Source organism: Acomys minous, assembly GCF_964271855.1.
Source record: "Acomys minous genome assembly, chromosome: 18".
NCBI classification, from domain to species: domain Eukaryota; kingdom Metazoa; phylum Chordata; class Mammalia; order Rodentia; family Muridae; genus Acomys; species Acomys minous.
The window spans coordinates 49267541-49286473 of record NC_140501.1 but is presented as its reverse complement, the minus strand read 5'-3'; the positions used below and the strand labels follow the sequence as shown (position 1 = coordinate 49286473).

General features: G+C 48.3%; 1 protein-coding gene across 6 annotated transcripts in view; it reads right to left on the bottom strand.

Annotated features, from left to right (window-relative positions):
* SLC39A14 (solute carrier family 39 member 14) overlaps positions 1-18933 on the bottom strand; it is a 47832-nt gene that overhangs the window by 15841 nt on the left and 13058 nt on the right. Inside the window, exon 1 of one of the 6 annotated variants that reach the window (XM_084767687.1) lies at positions 13888-13972. The exons of 1 other annotated variant lie outside the window; for it this stretch is intronic. Coding sequence is in view for 4 of the 5 variants with exons in the window: in XM_084767683.1 (XP_084623809.1) it covers positions 10287-10292 (6 nt within the window). In the remaining variant the exon portion in view is untranslated. Of the gene's footprint in view, positions 1-4575; positions 4686-8943; positions 9063-10286; positions 10508-13887; positions 13973-18933 lie in introns of those variants that run through there. 4 more of the 6 variants (XM_084767683.1, XM_084767682.1, XM_084767685.1 and 1 more) reach the window with 4 other exon arrangements.

Below are 18933 nucleotides of genomic sequence, written 5' to 3'. Positions count from 1 at the left end.
GGCGGGTCAGGAGTTCAAGGCCAGATTCAGCTACACAGCGAGCTCTGGCTAACTAGGAACCTGTTCCACCTGAAGGGAGGGGTATGGTGGCGAGCCTGCTTCAGGTGCCCAGGCCCCTGTAATGAAACCCACTGAGCCAAAACTAACTAACTCTCTCGCTGGAGAAAAGAGACCAGTTGGGGAGAGAAAGGCAATCAGTGGGAAAGAGACAAGAGAGGAGCGTGAATAATGCCTTGCATACATATGTTAAACAATACCCATTACTGTGCGTAATGGGTTTCATTATGCTAATAAAATATTGCGCTAGAATTTATTATTATTTTATGTGTATGGATATTTTGGCTGCATCTATGTCTATGTACCATGTGCATACCTAGGTGTCCCCAGAGACCAGAGGAAGGCATCTTATCCCCTGGAACTGGACAGTTGTGAGCCACCATGTGGGTGCTGGGGATCGAACCTGGGTCCTCTGGAAGAGCAGTCAGTGCTTTTAGCCACTGAGCTGTCTCTCCAGCCCCCAATAAAAAGTTTTAAAGAGAAGTAAAACAAAAGAAAAAAATGGATAGAGAAATTCTGTGTTAGCCACACAGTTAAGTGTTTAGCAAAGCAGGAGACCCAGGTTCCATTCCCAGCATCCAAAGCAGACACAAACAGATAATTAAAAACAACGATGAGGCTACGGTTCTAACAAAAAAGCTTTACAGAAATACTGGAAGAATCATAGATTAATCATATCTCAGATTCTCCTCTAGTAATTCAAGAAAAGACATTTAGATAAGACAAAACTAGATTAGGTATGAGTTTCAATATTGGAACCTTTAAACACATAAAATTAAAATGAATAAAACTTAAAAAAAAAAAAGCCAGACAGAAATGTGTTATGGTCAGCTAAATCCTATCAATTTCATGGAACGGCATGTGGCTATAAGAGAAAAAAGATATGTCTATAACATCACATTTTAAAGCAGATTTATATAATACATATAGTCAAGAACAGAGGAAGAACAAAGAGAAATTCGAGCTGGCCATGACTTTCCTGTTAATCATTTACTTCCCTTAGTACAGTGATAAATTAACGACAGCAGCAAATGTGAGGAGAGGCCAGCCTAGAAGAACTGTATCACCACAATGGGTCCTCCCTGGGGGGTGGGGGGTGGGGTCCAGCATCAGAGGCCTCACCGTGTACTGCTCCAACTGCCCAGAACAACAGCATAGCAGCCCCATGGCAAAGCAACAGGCCTGTCTGAGCCTTGCCTGCCCCTGCTGCTCACAAACAATGTGATCTTGGGTAAGTTACTTAACTGGAAACATCACAGAGTGATCCATCCAGGGCAGCTTACCATAGCCATTAGGATCAAACACAGCTTGGATTTCCACACCACTGCTTGCAAGAGAAAAGGCACCAGGCAAGCCACTCAGCCTCAACTGCCTCCACCTTCTCATCTATAAAGTGGTACCCACCTCACTGTCAAAATTTAATGAGCAAAGTGATGGCGAGGCCCTAGCCATGAACTACCTGAACTGAGGTACTCAAAATCTGCCTTGACCAGTTAAGACTGGCCTGTGCTACACACTGAGGCAAAAGAAAAAGGGAGTGAGTGTGGGAGTGAGGAGGAAGAAAGGAAGATGACTACAGCTGAGTCACAGAGTAAGTGTACAAGGCCCCGGATGTGATCCCAGGCTTGGTGGTGCACACCTTTAATTCCTTGGGAGGCATGGATCTCTGTGAGTTTGAGGCCAGCCTGGTCTATATAGTGAGTTCTAGGACAGCGAGAACAAATAGTGAGGCACTGCTTCAAAACAAACAGAATGCCAATAACAGGGAGAAAAGGAGAGAGAGGGAGGAAGGGGAGGAATTAGAATGAAAAAAAGAGAAAAAACAGAAACTAACAGCTAGACAGCAAAAATCTGATCATTCAAAACCTGACCGCTGTCCTAAGTTTGACTTTCAGCTATCCATGGGCTGTCATGAGACCCTGTAACCACCTTAACATCCAACTAAGATTCAACTCCTGCACCCTGTGGGTCATGTACCCGAGGGTATGCTGTCTTTAGATCCCACATATGGGACAGGAAAGCTGGGGGCAAAAAAAAACAAAAAACAAAAAATCTCATTCTTTACTCAAGAAGCAGAAGCAGACAGATTTCTCTGACTTCAAGGCCAGCCTGGTGTAGTTAGCTAGTTCCAGATCAGCCAGGGCTACATAGTTAAGACCTTGTCTGAAATAAGTAAGTAAATAAATACATAAAATTTTGGGAGGTTGCTCTTCAGTGGAATATAATTTTAGCTGTATAACTGGAAAGACCAGACAAGGGCAAAAAGGGCAGTCTGCAAAACTGTCATTTTGCAACTCAGTGCTCTGCAATCACCACCAAGGACCAGGTTAATCTATGCTTTGTGGGGCGGATCTTAAGCAAAAATCACACTAAAAACCCACTGTTCAAAGGAAGTGGTTTGTCTGGCATGGTAGCACGTGCCTTACTCCCAGGACTTGGGAGATGAAAGCAGGAGGATGAGATCAGCCTTGGCTACCCAGTGAGTTCAAGGCCAACCTGGGTTATTCACATGAGACCCTGTCTCAAAACAGAAACATGAAGGGAGGGAGGGAGAGGGGGAGACAGGAAGAAAGGTAAAGAAGGAGAAAAAGAGATAGGTGGGGAGGGAGGGAGGGCCTGAGGGAAGGAGGGAGATAGGTTGGCTAGAGCCAGCCAGCTGTGACCGGTCTGTTTTTCCACTGTTGGCACAAGGGCTGGATGTGTGAGGGGCAGAGGCCTGCCTGCGCAGCTTTGGTTAAGGAGAGCCGGTGAGCGGCACTTAGCCTTTTCCAAGGGCAAATCTTGCCCCCTGACATTCACTCATTGTTCCCTTCAAAGAAGTTGGGAAAGGTAGCCCTGCTTAACAGATAAAGGGAGCTGGGAGCTGGCGGCTAGGGCAGGAGCTCTAGAGGCAGACTGAATTTTTCATGAACTGAAGTCAGGCCTGAATGACATCCAAGCCCTGGCATCCACTGTGGGCTTGGCATGAAGACGGTGAGCGTGTGGCCCGGATGCTGCGGAGACCCATGGAACTAACTCTGCAGGCCTCCGCACCGGGATCTGCCAATTTCTGTCGGCCCTAGTGGGGACCCTAGATCCAGGCTAAGGATTCCCTGAAGATCTGGGGGGAGGGACAGGCAGGCATGCTGTCAAGGCCAACCTGTCTTACAAGGCTCCTGCTGTAGAATCCTAGAACAGAGCACTGCTCCTACTCCAAGTATCTTTTTCAAAGTTCCCTTCAGCAACTCCAGAAGGCTGTTAAAGAGGAAGCAAAAGCCCCTCATGCGGGCACCGCAGCTGGTTTTACTTTGGCAGCTCCACCCAGATGGGCATTCAGGTAGAGGTTGGCATTTATGATGGATTGTTCTATGGAGGCCTAGTGGCCCCTTGATCCCTCCCACGGCTTTGAGGGGCAGCCTGGAATGCTAGAGAACTGACCCCTTCGGGCCGTACCATCACACAAGCTCCTGTGCTTCTGCAGGAAACCTCTGCCCCTCCCTGCACTGGCATGGCTGCTTGCTCCTCTAGGAAACACTGCTTTGGGCTTTGCAAACAAAAATGCTGTCAGGACTCTGAAGTGCATGCAAGCCAGTCCTTGCAGGTGAGAGACCTAGGTGAGCAGAGCTCTGTCACGTGGCTCTGCCCTTGAGCTCACCCCACCAAGAGTAAGGGAACCTAAACACAACTGAGGCAGTGGGAACCCTTGTCAAGAGATCTAGGAACCGCTGAGGGCTCTACAAACTCAAGTGACCCTGGCCTCTTGGTAAGCACGAAGGGCGCTTTCTGCTCCAGCAGAGACTTGGTTTTTTTCTTTCTTATAAGTTTTTTGTTGTTGTTGTTTTTTTTTTTTTGGTTTTCTGGTTTTTCGAGACAGGGTTTCTCTGTGTAGCCTTGGCCGTCCTGGACTCCCTTTGTAGACCAGGCTGACCTCAAACTCATAGAGATCCACCCGCTTCTGCCTCCTGAGTGCTGGGATTAAAGGCATGCACCACCATGCCTGGCTGTAAATTATTATTATTATTATTATTATTATTATTATTATTATTATTATTATTACTATTTGAGACAGGGTTTCTCTGTGTAACTTTGGCTGTCCTGGACTAACTTTGTAGACCAGGCTGTCCTTGAACTCACAGCAACCCACCTGCCTCTGCCTCCTGAGTGCTGGGATTAAAGGCGTGTGCCACCACTGCCCGGCTTGTAAATTATTCGTAAGGGGAAAAAAATCTGTAAGTTATTCTTAGAGGAGAAAAAAACAAAAAACAACAACCCAATGTTTACGGAAGACCTTCTGAAGTTAGCCTGGCCAGGTGGCTCACATTGATAATCTGGACACTTGGGAGGCAGAGGCAGGAGGGTTGCTATTGTACCTATGTAGCTGAGTTCCACACCAGCCAGGGGCATGTGCATACACACATATGCACACACATACCAAACAAGCAAGCAAACAACAACAAAACCCAGATTCCTTGGAGGAAATACACACACACACACACACACACACACACACACACACACACACACACACACAGGTCTTACCATAGGTCCTCACTCAGCGGCCTCAGCCCCGAGTCTGGCTGTGTGGGAGCCTCTGAAGTCCTCCCAGGGAGCTGAGCCAGCAGTGCTAGGAAGAGTAAGGCAGAGGCAAGGCAAGGCTCTAGCGTGTGGCTACTCAGGCCAGGCCCTGCCCATTAAAGAGCTGCTGGAGTCTTCCCCCGCCCTGGACCACTGGGCTCAGGGTCAGAAGTTAGTGACTCTAAAGCCTCAGGTCTGTCTCCAGGCACTAGGCCTAAGCCTCAGAGGACAGCATGACTCTCATCCTGGAATCCTGGAACACTGTGATGGCCCCTTGTCATCCTCAGGCTCCTAAGTTAGAATGCTGCCGACTATCACCCCCTCATTGGGTCCAGAAGCACCTACAAATGGCGGGTCTGCCTGCCCTGTTGGCACACTTTTCTGCAGTATTTACCGGGCTCTGTTTTTTCTAGACCTAACCAAGGGAAGGAAAGCACTTACTTTTTTTTTTTTTTTTTTTGAGGTAACTATGTGGTAACTTGCCAAGAGATTCAGTCAAGCTGATCACTGAGGAGAATAGAAACTTGTAGGAACTTGGAGTAGCCAAACCTCCCTTCCCTGGCCCCACCAGCCAGCCAGGATGTCCAGTACTCTGTACCCAGATTCCTCTGAGCACAGCCATAAAACAGACACAGACACACTCGCATAGGCTCCGAAACAAACTCTTGCCCAGGCAAGAGTGTTTCTGGACCCACCTAGATGTGTACTTGTGACCCTACTCCTCCCCTGTCACATGGAGTAGTAGTTCCTAGGTGACCAATCTGAATTTCACCTCATCTAATCTTGTTTACCCTTGAGGACAGGATGCTTGAGGAGTCAGAAGTTCCATTTCAGGTGGGCTAGGCAGAACTGGTTAGCTCTAAGACGGCTGCCAGAAGGAGCTCTTTTGACGATCCCTGACTTCGTTGCAATCCCAAATTGTTTGCTAAACGACACACCTCCCAACTGCCTGACCAGGACTAGAAAGAACACTGCTCTTCAACTGAAGCCCAAACTGTGACAAGCTGAGCCCACCGGGCAGCAGCACTTGGGTGGCCTGTGGCTGGGTGGGGTGGGGTGGGGTGATTGGGGACAGAGGGATGGGACATGAGATCTGGGCAAGCCTGGTCTCTGTGGTTAAAACTCTATCTAAAAAACAAAACAAAACAGAAAGAAAAACAGGGCCTAGGGAGATGGCCCTATGTAAAATCCTGCAGTGGAAGCCGGTGCTTGTATCTCAGCACTGGGAAGATGAAGGAGAGAGGCGCCCTGGGGTTTGCTGGCCTGCTAGGGGAGCTCCAGGTACAGGCGGCAAACTCCACCTCCTAGAATAAGGGAAGGGACAGTTGAAGAAGATGCCCAAAATTGACCTCTGGGCTTCATATACACTCCTAGACATTCACTCCTTCACCTGCATGCACACACACAGCTGTGTGCACAAATATACACGACATATACGCAGAATGTCAGAGAACCAAACTCTGCCAGTAACTCAGACCAGAAATGCCAACAGAGGAGTCTTGAGAAAACTACTGGTAATGGATGAAAAACAGGTAGAAAAGCAAGATGTGGCAGACATAGATGTGCAACACAAAATTTCCTTGAGAAGAAGGAAAAACAAAAAACAAAAAACCAAACCACACCTGAAGACTGAAATAGCCCACTGCGCTCTAAAAAATGTTCAAGACAGAGACACTGCCTCATTCAGATACAGAATGAAAGGACAAGACAAGGTTTTCCCATGATTCATAGGCTTTAAAAACAAACCAAACGCCTTGGGGCTGGAGCACTGGCTCAGGGGTTAGGAACAGATGTTGCTCTTGCAGAAGACTGGGGTTAGGTTCCCAGCACCCACCTGGCAGCTCACAATCACCTGTAACTCCAGTCCAGAGAACCAACACCCTCTTCCGGCCTCCACAGGCTCTTGCACACGCATGATGCACATAAATTTAGACAGGCAAACACACAAAGAGGTCTTGGGGAGTGGCCCAGGCAGACTTGCAGTTCATGGTTCCCTGTCTTGCCTCAGCCTCCTTTGTTGGCCTTCAGACCTGGGACAAGTAGCTGAGGTGCTTTTTAAATCAGGCTCTCCCAGCATCCCTCAGTCCTTACCTAAGGAACTTCAGTAAACTAAAAGGAATTAAGTAGCATAATCAGAGTGTGAGAAGGGAGAATGGTTTTCTTTGAAACAGAGCAAGAGTCAATAGGCACTGTGTAAAATGAAAACAAGTAATTATGGATGACTCACAAGCAATTAACTTTGCTGGGTAGAAAATTATCTCTTGCAAGTAACATATTTCTTTAAAACTTAATTCCTTTTAGTTTACTGAAGTTCCTTTTTCTTCTGTTGCAGTGAGAAAAAAAAAGCAAAGCTTTCCTACAGGAGTATTTATATCTATATTTCAATGTCCATTTCTGCATGGTTATGCCTGGAAGAATATTTGGAATATTGATGATGCATATTGTTTGTTTAGTAATTTTTGGAAACAAGGTCAAAATACATAGCCCTTGGCTGTCCTGGAACTCACTATGCAGACCAGACTGGTCTTCAGCTCACAGAAATAGCCTGCCTCTGCCTCCCAAGTGCTAGGACTAAAAGCTACATGGCCCAGCAAGAGGGTGGTTATTCTGTGGCGTGGAGCTGACTGGGCTTTGCTTTGTTCTGTTTCAGTCTGTTGGTCTATCCCAGTAAAGTGATGTGGGATGCAACAGTGTAAGAAAAGACAACAGCGCCAGCATCTGGGATTTCCTCCTCCCTGCCTTGGAAACGGCCTCATGTAGCCTAGGCTGCCCTCGATTTGATATGTAGCTGAGGCTGTCCTCGAGCTCCTGAGTGCTGAGATTCTCAGAGCCACACTGATCTGTGCAGTACTGGGGATCAAACCTAAGGCCTTGGGCATACTAGGCGAGCACTCTGCCAACTGAGCTACAATACCAGTCCCAACTCTCTAAGTACAGCACAAACCCTAAAACCCACCAGGCGGTGGCGTACCTGGAAGCAGAGGCAGGCTGATCTCTGGGAGTTCAAGGCCAGCCCAGTCTACAAAATGAATTTTAGGACAGCCGGGGTTACAGAGAAACCTAACAAACAGAAAACCTAAAACCCAACAGAAACAATTGGTGACACATCTGATCGCAAGTGTTTGCCGACCAACACTTCACTATATCTTCCATCTCGATGGTCAAACTCACAACGATGCAGTCTTCCAGGCAAGTCTCCATATCCAAAATTAGACCGCTGGCAATTATTCTTTTTCCCACTTCCCTTTATGGAACCCAGGGCTTCATATACACCAGGCAATTGCTCTACCTACCAACAGGCTACAACCTCAACCTAAGCAGCAGCCTCCAAGCCCTGTATGCCTCTGGAGTCAAAGAGCTTCAAGGAGAACTGTGCTGGTGCAGATCTGTGATGGATCCCAGCTACTCAAGTGGCCAGAGGCAGGAGGAGCTTCAGGTCAGGCCCTGCCCGGACTACAGAGTAAGTACAAAGGTGGCCCAAGCAACTTAGTAGGACCCTGTCAGAAGTAGGACACGGGTGAAGTGGCAATGTGCCTGAAATTCCAAGCATTTGGGAGGCAAGGGCAGGAGGGTCAGGAGTGTAAGGCCAGCCTTAGTCATATCATATAGAAGGGCTAGCCTGGGCTACAGGAGAGCCTGTCTCACCTCCGCTTCCCTCAAACAGTCCCTGCCTTGGGGGGGGAGAAAAAAGGCTAAAAATGTAGGTTCTAGGATCAACCCCCAGCACCACAAAAGAGGAAAGAGAAGGGGGCACAGCTGAGGTGGAGCACACCTGTAACCCCATCTCCTCGCCAAGCTGAAGCCAGGGGATTATTCTGATTCCAAGGGCAGCCTAGGCCACAAAGGGAGATCGTGTTTGAACCAAGTAAAAAGAGGTAAACTATCCCATCTCAGTCCCTGCCCGCTCACTGTGCAAGCATGGTCCAGAGACTATACCCACCCACGACAAGCGATCCCGGGGCCTTCCTTTACCCGAGGGAAGAGCCAGGTGAACGGAACCGCGGGAGCACAGCCTTGCGGAGCACAGCCTTGCTCACCGGGTCCAGGCATTCAAAGGTTGTATTATTCCATTCCTTCCCACTGAGCCACTTTACAGTTTTCCTAGTTCCTGTTCCAGGATCTGAGCCTCAAGCTATGGCATGCTAAAGGCCACCCAGGGTAGAAGACTTCCAGACAGCACGGGAGGGGCAGGGGCCCACTCGCTCACCCCAAGAAACCTCAGACTGCCAAAAGGGGAATAGAAAAGACCATTAAAGAAAGAAAGAAAGAAAAAAAAGTCAATGGTAATCCAGAAGCAGGGAAGAAAGTCAAAACCGGTACCCTGGAGCTCACCATGCAAGTATGTGCTGATCTCCTTCCTGGGTGTCGGCACAGTGGAGAGAGGAGGTTATACAGCCAGAGACGGTGACCAGGGCCTGAGACAGCCAGCACAGACTGACCAGGAAGGAGTATTTAGCCCCAAGCTGAGGCTGGAATGAATTTAATGACAGCCAAGCCCAGGGCTGGAGCCAGGAGAGGGAGGGAAAAGCATACTTCAGGGCTCAGGGCCCACCAGGAACCTGGGCCTAACAAAGCCAGAACTTCCAAAATTTCTTCAGCCAGGGAGAGACAGGGAAGGGGTCCAAGGGAGCCAGCCAGCACTTCCCACCAAAGCCTGGCCAAGAGTCACTCCTATTCTCATCACTCATCCATTGACAATTCCCAGATTGCAAAAGTGTGGCCTGCTGTCCCTCTAGGTTCACTGCTGTTTGCTAGACCATAGTAGTGTCCTGCATGTGGCCTACGCAATGCGGTGCTCACTCACGTCTCTCACATAGGCAAATGCTTCCAACTTGTTACTCAGGGTCAAATAAAAAGCAAGGCCTAGTAACCAAATCATAAATGCTTTTTCTCACAAGCATCTCCACTACATCCTCTTCCAGGGGGCCACGTATCACTCTTAGCTCCCCAACTATTTTCGATACTAACTTTCTTCCAACAAGCCTGTTTAACTGGATGTTTGTTCTTTTAAAGGCAAAGAGGGTCCTTCAGTATCCCTTTGGCAACACGAGCCTGGCACAGTGCTGGGCACACAGGGGCTAGATGTAGATAGAGACTTTCTGATCAAAGGTGTGACGTTTAACCTCCTATCTTACTATCTATAAGGCCCTTACACCCCAACACCTCTTTCTACAGCCATTCTGCGTCCCTAGATGCCCCCACAAATCATGTGAAGTCAGCTGTCAGGGCCGTATACTGTTCCCTCTTCTAAACCATTCCTTTATTGTAAACACACACACACACACACACACACACTCCAGCACAAACACACAAAATTTTTTTTGTTTTGTCTTTTATTTTCAGGATGGATTTTGTCATGCGGCCCTAGCAGGCCTAGAACTTACCACATAGCCTGCCCAGAGTAGCCCTGAACTCATGACAATCCTCCTACTAAGCTCTGGGATTATGGGCAGGCACCATCATACGGGGTACGTGTCACTTATGTTAAATTAACTAAAAGCTAGCTTATACCTACCAAACCTAAAACTCAGTCCCGGCCAAGCACACACCGGCTCCCAGAGGAGAATGAAAACACGGAGCTCAAGCTCAACTTCAGCTACACAGCCGAGTCTGGGTTACCTCAGACTGTCCCTCCAAGTAAGAAAGAAATGAAAAGCAATGAGACAAAAACCCACCTTCATCGGAGAGTTTGTTCATTCGAGAAACGGTCACTTCCAATGACCAAGAATGATGTGAGTCTCTGAGGTGCAAATGACACCGGGTACCTTCTTTCACACAACAGGTTAAGAGCCCCCAGGAAAGAAACTTCCCAGTATGGCGAGGCCAAGGCTAATGTGCAGCTTAAGGCTTACCTGGCCAAACTGAGCCAAGAGATCCCACACAGGATATTTGGCAGAGATGAGGGAACAGGCTCTAGGCTGAGCTCCCAGGGCCTGCTCCCAAGATCATGTTGCTGAACTCTGTCTGCTGCAAGGGCTTGCTACTCGGGCATCTGGTAGCTATGACATAAAGACATCGCTGCCAGGAAACCACTCCAGCAAAACACATGTCCTCGGAGTCTACCCTGAAGAAGAGGAGGCCCAGCCTCTCCTTACGAAACCGTTACAGATACAATGAGCACAGATACCTGGCAGAGTCTGAGTCACACTGGGAATTTAGTAGCACACGGATATCTGAACAGAGTCTACTTTCATTGTCATGTGCAATGCTAACGCCCTAAGCTAGCAAGGACCTCGTGCGTGTTAGCCCCCTGGCATGAGCACCACAGGGAGACGCTGAGCTGTGGGATAGCGATTCACTTGGCCTGTGAGGAGAGATGCTATCTGGGAGTCAGCACTGAGCACGGCCGCGAAGCTGGGAGTGGGGTGGGTGAGCTACCATACCAGTGAGCTACACTTCCAGGCCATAAATGTGTATTCTTATTTTTAATTTCTCAAAGATTTTTATTTATCTTTATTTTGTTTGTATTTTATGTGTTTGCCTGAACGTTTGGGCATCCGAAGCCCCAGAACTGCAGGTATAGATTGGCTGTGTCACCATGTAGGTGCTGTGACTGGAACCCAGGTCCTCTGAAAGAGCAGTTGGTGCTGTTAGCCACTGGGGCATCTCTCCAGCCCCAGGAATGTATATTTTTGATTCTCTACCCTTAGTAGGCCAAACCAGAATTTATTTTCCAAACGGAAGTGTGTTATAGACAGAACAGGGCACTAGGCATAAACTACCAGTTACGTTAACAAAGACACCCAGGGGACAAGCTGCATGGCCCCTGCCACAGACAACAATCAACCTGGTATCAGAGGACACGAGAGCTCCCCTGAAGGAAAGTTCAGACCCCCAGAACGCATAAAAGTTAGCTGGGTGGGGGGACAGGACAGTCTATGAAGTTGTAGCCATATTTAGGGACCCGGTAAAGATGGAACATCGAGAACTTGAAGTTTGCAGTGGCTAGACACCAGCGGTCACACAGGGCAGAGGGTTCTGTGCTATAAATGTAAGGCTTGAAGGAGTCAAGAAAACCTATGGTTTAGTTGTGGTGGGAATCAAACTCAGAGTCTCAAGCATGCTAGGCAAGTGTGCTGCCATTGAGCTATACACCTACTGTTGGTTGGCTGTTTTGTTTATTTGCACTCTCACACTGTAGTCCAGGTTGGCTTGGAACTCACTACGTAGCCTAGGCTAGCCTAGAACTCCTGGCAGTCTGCCTGCCTCAACCACCAAAGAGCTGGCATGAGCTACCTACATGGTACCTACATTCCTGGCTGCATCATGGAGAATGAGCAGGGAGGAAGGCAGATGAAGAGCAGGAGATTAAACAGCAGGCTTTCACACACGTCCACAGGACAAGTTCAGTCTAAAGGGCAAAAGTTCTGTGTTGGCCTCAGACATAACAGCAACCCTGGCTATTATGCAGGCCTCAGAATTGTGCAAGCAGCAGAAAAGAGACCACCCCCAAATTCAGGCTAAGACAAGTCAGCTCAATTTCCTGCTACAGCAGGTAGGCAATTAAAGTAATGTGCACTCCAGTCATGTGCAGTAAAACATACCCCAAGGGCCTTTGGCTGCACTGCTTGGGGAATGGCCAAGACCATCTGCCCCAGCACCCCTTATCCCCAAGCCCCTCCAGTCCTCTTACAAGCCAGTTCAAGCCCAAATCCTCCTCAAAGGCTCCAGTTAGCCAGTCTCCATGGATGAGACAGGCTGGCATGTGATCATTAATGGAGGGAAGTCGCGCTTTAAGTACACAATCTTCAAGTTCACCATTGCCTGAGAACCTTCTGGAAGGGCAAATTCTCAACACTTCGAGGTAAATGAGAAACGGGTAGGCTCAGCCCTGTAGGTTTGATTTGGGGCTCTGGCAATTGTTCCTGCACACTAAAGCCTGAGGTGTGCCACTCCACTTCCATGAAAACCAGAGCGGGCAAAAGAAGGAACTGCACGGCCCTTTGCACTCAGTTTCCGATCTCCCTCACTGGTCACTGCTTGCTGCACAGAACCTAGACACCCTACACTCCTGAGAAAGAGGGTTACTAGAAAAAGTAAGAGTAAAGGGAAAAAAACCCCTACCTCCAAGAAGGCTGCAGAGAGAGACGGGGGATGGGGGGGAGGGGAGAGAGAGGCAGAAATGACACTTACTAACCCCAACTCTCCCACTTACGCAGTCTCTTACACAGCATACTCTTTGGCCAAGGTCATAGCCAGCCAGTGAGTCATTGATTACTAAGATGCAAGGCTCTTCCACATCCTCTGCTTCCTCACTGTGTGACCACAAACCAGGGCGGCTTCCTTCCGAAGATCTCAAGCCCGCCTACTCCCCCTCACTCTAGCCAGGTGGCTGGACTCTGCTTCCTCTCTCGGTCTGGCGGTCAGAGTTCTGTCTCTCTTTAGGACCCAGCCTGCCTTCCACCTTCATCTTCATTATTCTTTCCTAGGCTCTGGTCTCCACGCAGAACATCACATGCACACAGGCACGCGCGTACACACACACACACACACACACACACACACAGGCACGTGCGTACACACACACACACACACACACACACACACACACTCCACCACCCAAGTCATATGCCCACCCTCTGGACTCAAATGTCTGATGAAGACAACAGAAAGTTACGTGTGCATGCTCGCCCTATCCAGGAGGTGAGCAGAGCCGAGAGGACTGAGAAGGTCCTGCAGAAGCGTCTCCACTCTGTTCCAGTCCTCCCCAGCACTGCCTCAGTCCAGCCAGCCCCATTCTCACATTCCTCTTTGACTCAATGTCATGGTACTTAGAATCAGGCTTATACTCTGGGCTAACTGCCCTGGTTGTTTCTTAACAGTCCGGGAAGATGGAGGTCCTTCACTAAGTACTTGCATATAAAGTATATAAAGGAAAATGCTTTTATACTCTGACAATACCTCACCCTCCCTAGGCACTGCAGAAACTTCAGACTTCACCGTGGAAGCATTGGGTAAGGCCACGAGGGACAAGAAAATCACAACAGGGCTCGAGAGATGGCTCAGTGGTTAAGAGCAACGTCTGCTCTTCCAGAGGTTCTGAGTTCAATTCCCAGCATCCACATGGTGGCTCACAACCATCTATAATGTGATCTAATATCCTGTTCTGGTGTGCAGGCATACATGCAAACAGAGTACTCATATACATAAAATAAGTAAATAAAATCTTTAAAAAAAAAAAAAAGAAAGAAAATCAGCACAGTAGCATCTTCTAGAAGCACCCTGTGTTAAGGAGACAGTCAAGGCCCACCTGGTGCCCCCTACCCCCAGATTTACCTAGCTCAGTCCTGGCCAGAGCTCTGCAGAGAAGCTGTCAAGTGCAAACACAGATGGATTCCAGAGCAAAGGCGAGCAGTGTTCTGGCTCATCTCGCAATGCCGGAGATGAGCACATGCTATACAGATCAGGGCCACATGAGCAGACCTGCTGACACACTGCCACCTCCAGGCAATATGGTACCAAAATGAGTTCCCAACAGGGCAGCGATGTCTGCATATACTTCCACTCCCTCCCCAGCCTCCCACCAACTGCTTGCCTATTTAAAAAGGATAAACATTCTAGGCAGACTTAAAGGCTTACGCTCTGCAGCTAACACTAACCCTAGCTCTAGTTTAGGTAATTTTCAGACACAGAGATGAAAGAAACAGGCATTAAGACAGTTATAGGTGCTGGAGAGACAGCATAGGTGGTAAACACTTGCCTTGCAAGCATAGAAACCTGAATTCAATAACCAGAACAAGAAAAAACAAAACAAACAAAAAACAAAACCTGAACTCAGTAAACAGAACAAGAGTGAAAAAAGGGTGTGGGTGGGTGGGTGTGCGCGCATCTGGACATGGGGGTGGGGGTGGGGGAGGTGTTACAGAGGTGGACACAGGTGGATCCCTGAGGCTCACTGGCCAGCTGGCCTAGACTACTTGAGACCCCTTCTGAAAAAAAAAAGGTGGCAGTCTGGAGAACGGGCTCGATGGTTAAGAGTCTACGCTGCTTTGCAGAGAAACAGAGTACTGTTCCCAGGCTCCACATTGATCTGTTGAAAAGTGCTCATCACTCTACCTCCAGGGTGTCGCGCACCCTTTTCTGGTCTCTAAGGGCATCTACCTACACCCCCACGTACAAACACACGTAATCAAAAATAAATCAAATCATTTCAAAAAACAAAACAAAAAGGGCAGGCAACACCTGGCTAACACCGCCCCCGGTTGTCCCCTGGCCTCCATGCGCAGGTGCATGCAAACACATACACCAGTACACATATACAACACAAGAGAGAACTTAGTGACAGAGACGCCATTCACTGAAAAGCCTGTGGACAAGCCAAAGGCCAGAAGGTAGGTACAAAACTTGAGGAGATCCTCAGGATGCAACTGGATGTGACAGAGTGCACACAGGGAGGAGCTTTTAACAACATGTGATGCTATTTGTAGGAGACCCCTTCTAGGAGGACCTGGAAAGTCTGTCTGAATCTGGAAACACTGCACTAGGAACTTCTGGGACCAAGAGCCCAGCTGAGTTTTCCTAGTAACACCAAAGGAGCAGGAGGAATTTGACAAGAGATGTTCGCATGTTGGTTACTGAAAAATCTCTGACCTGGCCTTCCACCTCACACCTACCCCACTATTGTCAAGAGACCTTTCTAGCTCTCTCTTTTTTTTTTTAATTTTTAAATTAAAAATTTGACCCACATGTATGTCTGTGTGAAGGTGTCAGATCCCTTGGAACTGGAGTTACAGAGAACCACACGAGCTCCCATGTGGTTGCTGGGAATTGAACCCAGGTCCTCTGGAAAACCAGCCAGTGCTCTTAACTGCTGAGCCATCTCTCCAGCCTCTCTTTTTAACAGTGTAACTAACATTAATTCTACATTTACTCAAAGAGGTACTTCACCAGACTGATAGTGTTCTTAGCTTTAACCCAGTTAATGTTCTCTCCCCAAAACTAGACCGAAATTCTAACCTTTTGCTGGGCTTTAAAAGTTTCTGTATTAGCTAGGTGTAGTGGCACATGCCTTTATGCACTTGGGAGGCAGAGGCAGGTGGGTCTCTGTGAGTTCGAGGCCAGTGTGGTCTACATAGTGAATTCTATGACAGCCAGGGCTACATAGTGAGACCCTGCCTCAAAAAACACAAAAGAAAACAGAAGAGGAAGATGAGAGGCAGGTCCTTCCCTTCCCCACATCCCTAAGAACAAAATGCCCAGAGAGGCAGCTATCTGATAATCTGACCAAAAATAACATTTCACTTTTCCCCTGTGGTAGGGGAAGTTAAAGGGAACCCCGCAAGTACAGGCTGTTTCTAGAATTTCTCAGCTGCTCATGGAAACTCTGAGTTTTGCTCCCATTACGCACAGAACCCCCATCAATGTGCCAACTGCACAGCCTTGCTGGGGGAGGGGGCCAGCGGCTGCTCACAAGAGGGAGTGGACAATAACCAAGGTCACAGCCTCGTACACAGAGAAGGCGGCTCACCCACGGTCAAGGTCTCTGTCCTGGGACCGCTGGATGTCACAGGGTGGCAGAAGAGGGAAACACGGGAACTTTGTTCCCATGGCAGGACAGGCTGTCCTATGCAGCATTCTGGTTAGCTGCCCAGCTCTGGAGGAGTGGGGTGACTGTACTTTTTGCACCTTTCTGGGAAACGGGATGGGAATAGTCATGGCTTGCTGCCCTGGAAACCTCCCAGGGACCTGGTATCCTGAGAACTTGCCCAGCCTGTCACATGCAAAGTGTCCCAACACTGGGGAAATAGCACTGGAATACCCAAAAGCTAGAGAGATCCCATAGGCCAGGGAGGGCAGAGCAGGGGACCAATCTTCAGGGAACAGAGCCAGCCTCCCCAGAGGCGACCATGGCTGCAACTAGACCCCAAGCTTTGTACTTGGTGCTTTAAGAAAACAAGAGTCTCGGTGGGCTGGCAAGGGAACCCTCTGACTTCCAGGAAAGGGCAGAAAAGCACCCAGTGTACAGGGCTTCAGGGTTCTCTCTACTGGCAGAACGGTGTGGCTTCCAGTTTAAAAAAACAAAAAAACTACAGCTGGCTGTGTCAGCGGTAACAGGTGTCCATCTCCGGAGGATGAGCTGGCAGCCCCATGCCACATCCTCAGCAAGTCATGAGGACAAGCTGTCAGAGATGAAAAGGGTCTTACCGGAATGGATGGAAAGGTGAGTGAGATCCAGGAACAAGTTAGCAGAGGTCACTTAACAAAAAACTATTTATTTTTGTTTAATTATTTTTCTTTAGTTTGGTAACAAGGATTGAGCTTAATTGTTTGTACATGCCAGGCAAGCACTAACCACCATACTATGTTCCCAGCCATTTATTTATTTATTTATTTTAATTTTTTTTTTTTTCGAGACAGGGTTTCTCTCTGTAACCCTGGTTGTCCTGGAACTCACTCTGTAGAACAGGCTGGCCTCAAACTCAAGAGATCTGCCCGCCTCTGCTTCCCAGGTGCTGGGATCAAAAGGCGTGCACCATTACTGCTAAAATATTTTTTCTTTTTAATTAATTTATTTTATTTTACTTGCATGTATGTCTGGGGGTGGGGTGCCATATCCTCTGGAACTGAAGTTACAGATAGTTGTGAATTGCCATGTGAGTTCTGGGAGTTGAAACTGGGTTCACTCAAAGAGTAGCCAATATCCTTAACTGCTGAGCCATCTATCCAGACCCGCAATCTTATTTAAAAACCTGAAAAACTGTCTCAAAACAAACAAACAGACAGTGTCTCATTAAGTTGCCCAGACAATCCTCAAACATAAGAAGGCCTGCCTCTGCCTCTAAAATGACGGGACCACATGCCTGTGCCATCAGCCCAGAAACAAATACTGGGTGAGCAGTTAAGTATCACTTATTCAAAAGTCTCATGGGCCCAGGCTGTAGCCTCCTGCCTCCATCTCCTAGGATGACAGGCATGTGGCTCCACAAATGCGAGGCAAGCACACTACCAGGGAGCTGCACTTGTGGCCTTCGCATTTTTGCACATTTATTTCTGTTTCTGTACATCTGTGTGTGGATCCGTGTTCCACAGTGCACTTGGGAGTCAGCCCTCTCCTGCCCTGTGCGTCCCAGGGTTCCAGGCTATCAGACCCACTCACTGCCTTGCATTTTACATCTTGATTATCAGTATTAATAAACTTCCTTCGGTTTGCAAACAGTAATATTTTTGTTTGCCCAAGTGCCTGCCACTCACTCCACTCACTCCCCTCTCCTCCTTTTTTGCTGAAACACACACAACTTGTTCTTGGTGCTGGATTTAGGAGCTCCTTGCTGAGGCTGGAGAAGGAATGCTCAGGGGTTAGCTTTTCTTGCTGCTTTTCCAGGACTGCTGTTTGGTTCCTAGCACCCATATTGAGTGGTTCACAACTATGTGTAACTCCACCTCCAGGGGATCTGGCACCCTCGGCTAGCATCTACAGGCACATGAATGCACATACTACACAGGCATGCGAGTGTGCAAACACACACGCAAACACACACACACACACACACACACCACCTTGATGGTTAAAGAATCTATGTTCCTTATTCCAGGAAAAAAAAAGACATTGTATATTAACCTTTGGTCACATGTTCAAATGGTTTCCTAATTACTTCCTTTGTAATTTTGCTCAACTGGTATTGGTGACATAATCTTTTCTTTCTTTCTTTCTTTCTTTTTTTCTTTTTCTTCTTTTTTGGTTTTTCGAGACAGGGTTTCTCTGTGTAGCCCTGGCTATCCTAGACTCTCTTTGTGGACCAAGTTGGCCTTGAACTTACAGAGATTCTCTGCCTTCCAAGTGCTGGGACTAAAGGCGTGCGCCACCACACCCGGCCTTTTGCATTTATTGTCATGTGTATTTGTATGAGTCCCTGTGCACCATGGAGGGTATTACATCCCCTGGAACTGGAGTTGCAGGCAGTTCTGAGCTAACATGGGGATGCTGGGAATCAAATACAGGTCCTGTGCAAGAGCAGCTAGTGCTTTACTCACTCAGCCACCTCCCCAGCTCCTAGTGACACAATTTAGAGTCACACCTTAGAGTTTCTGCTTTTATTAGCATGATTAGAAAAACTTTCCCCAAGCCAGGCATGTGGGCACACATCTGTAACCTCAACCAGTCATGTGGGCACACACCTGTAACTGCAACCAGGCAGGTGGGCACACACCTGTAACCTCAGCCAGGCAAGTGGGCACACACTTGTAACCTCAGCCAGGCAGGTGGGTACACACCTGTAACATCAGCCAGGCAGGTGGGCACACACCTGTAACATCAGCCAGGCAGGTGGGCACACACCTGTAACCGCAACCAGGCAGGTGGGCACACACCTGTAACCTCAGCCA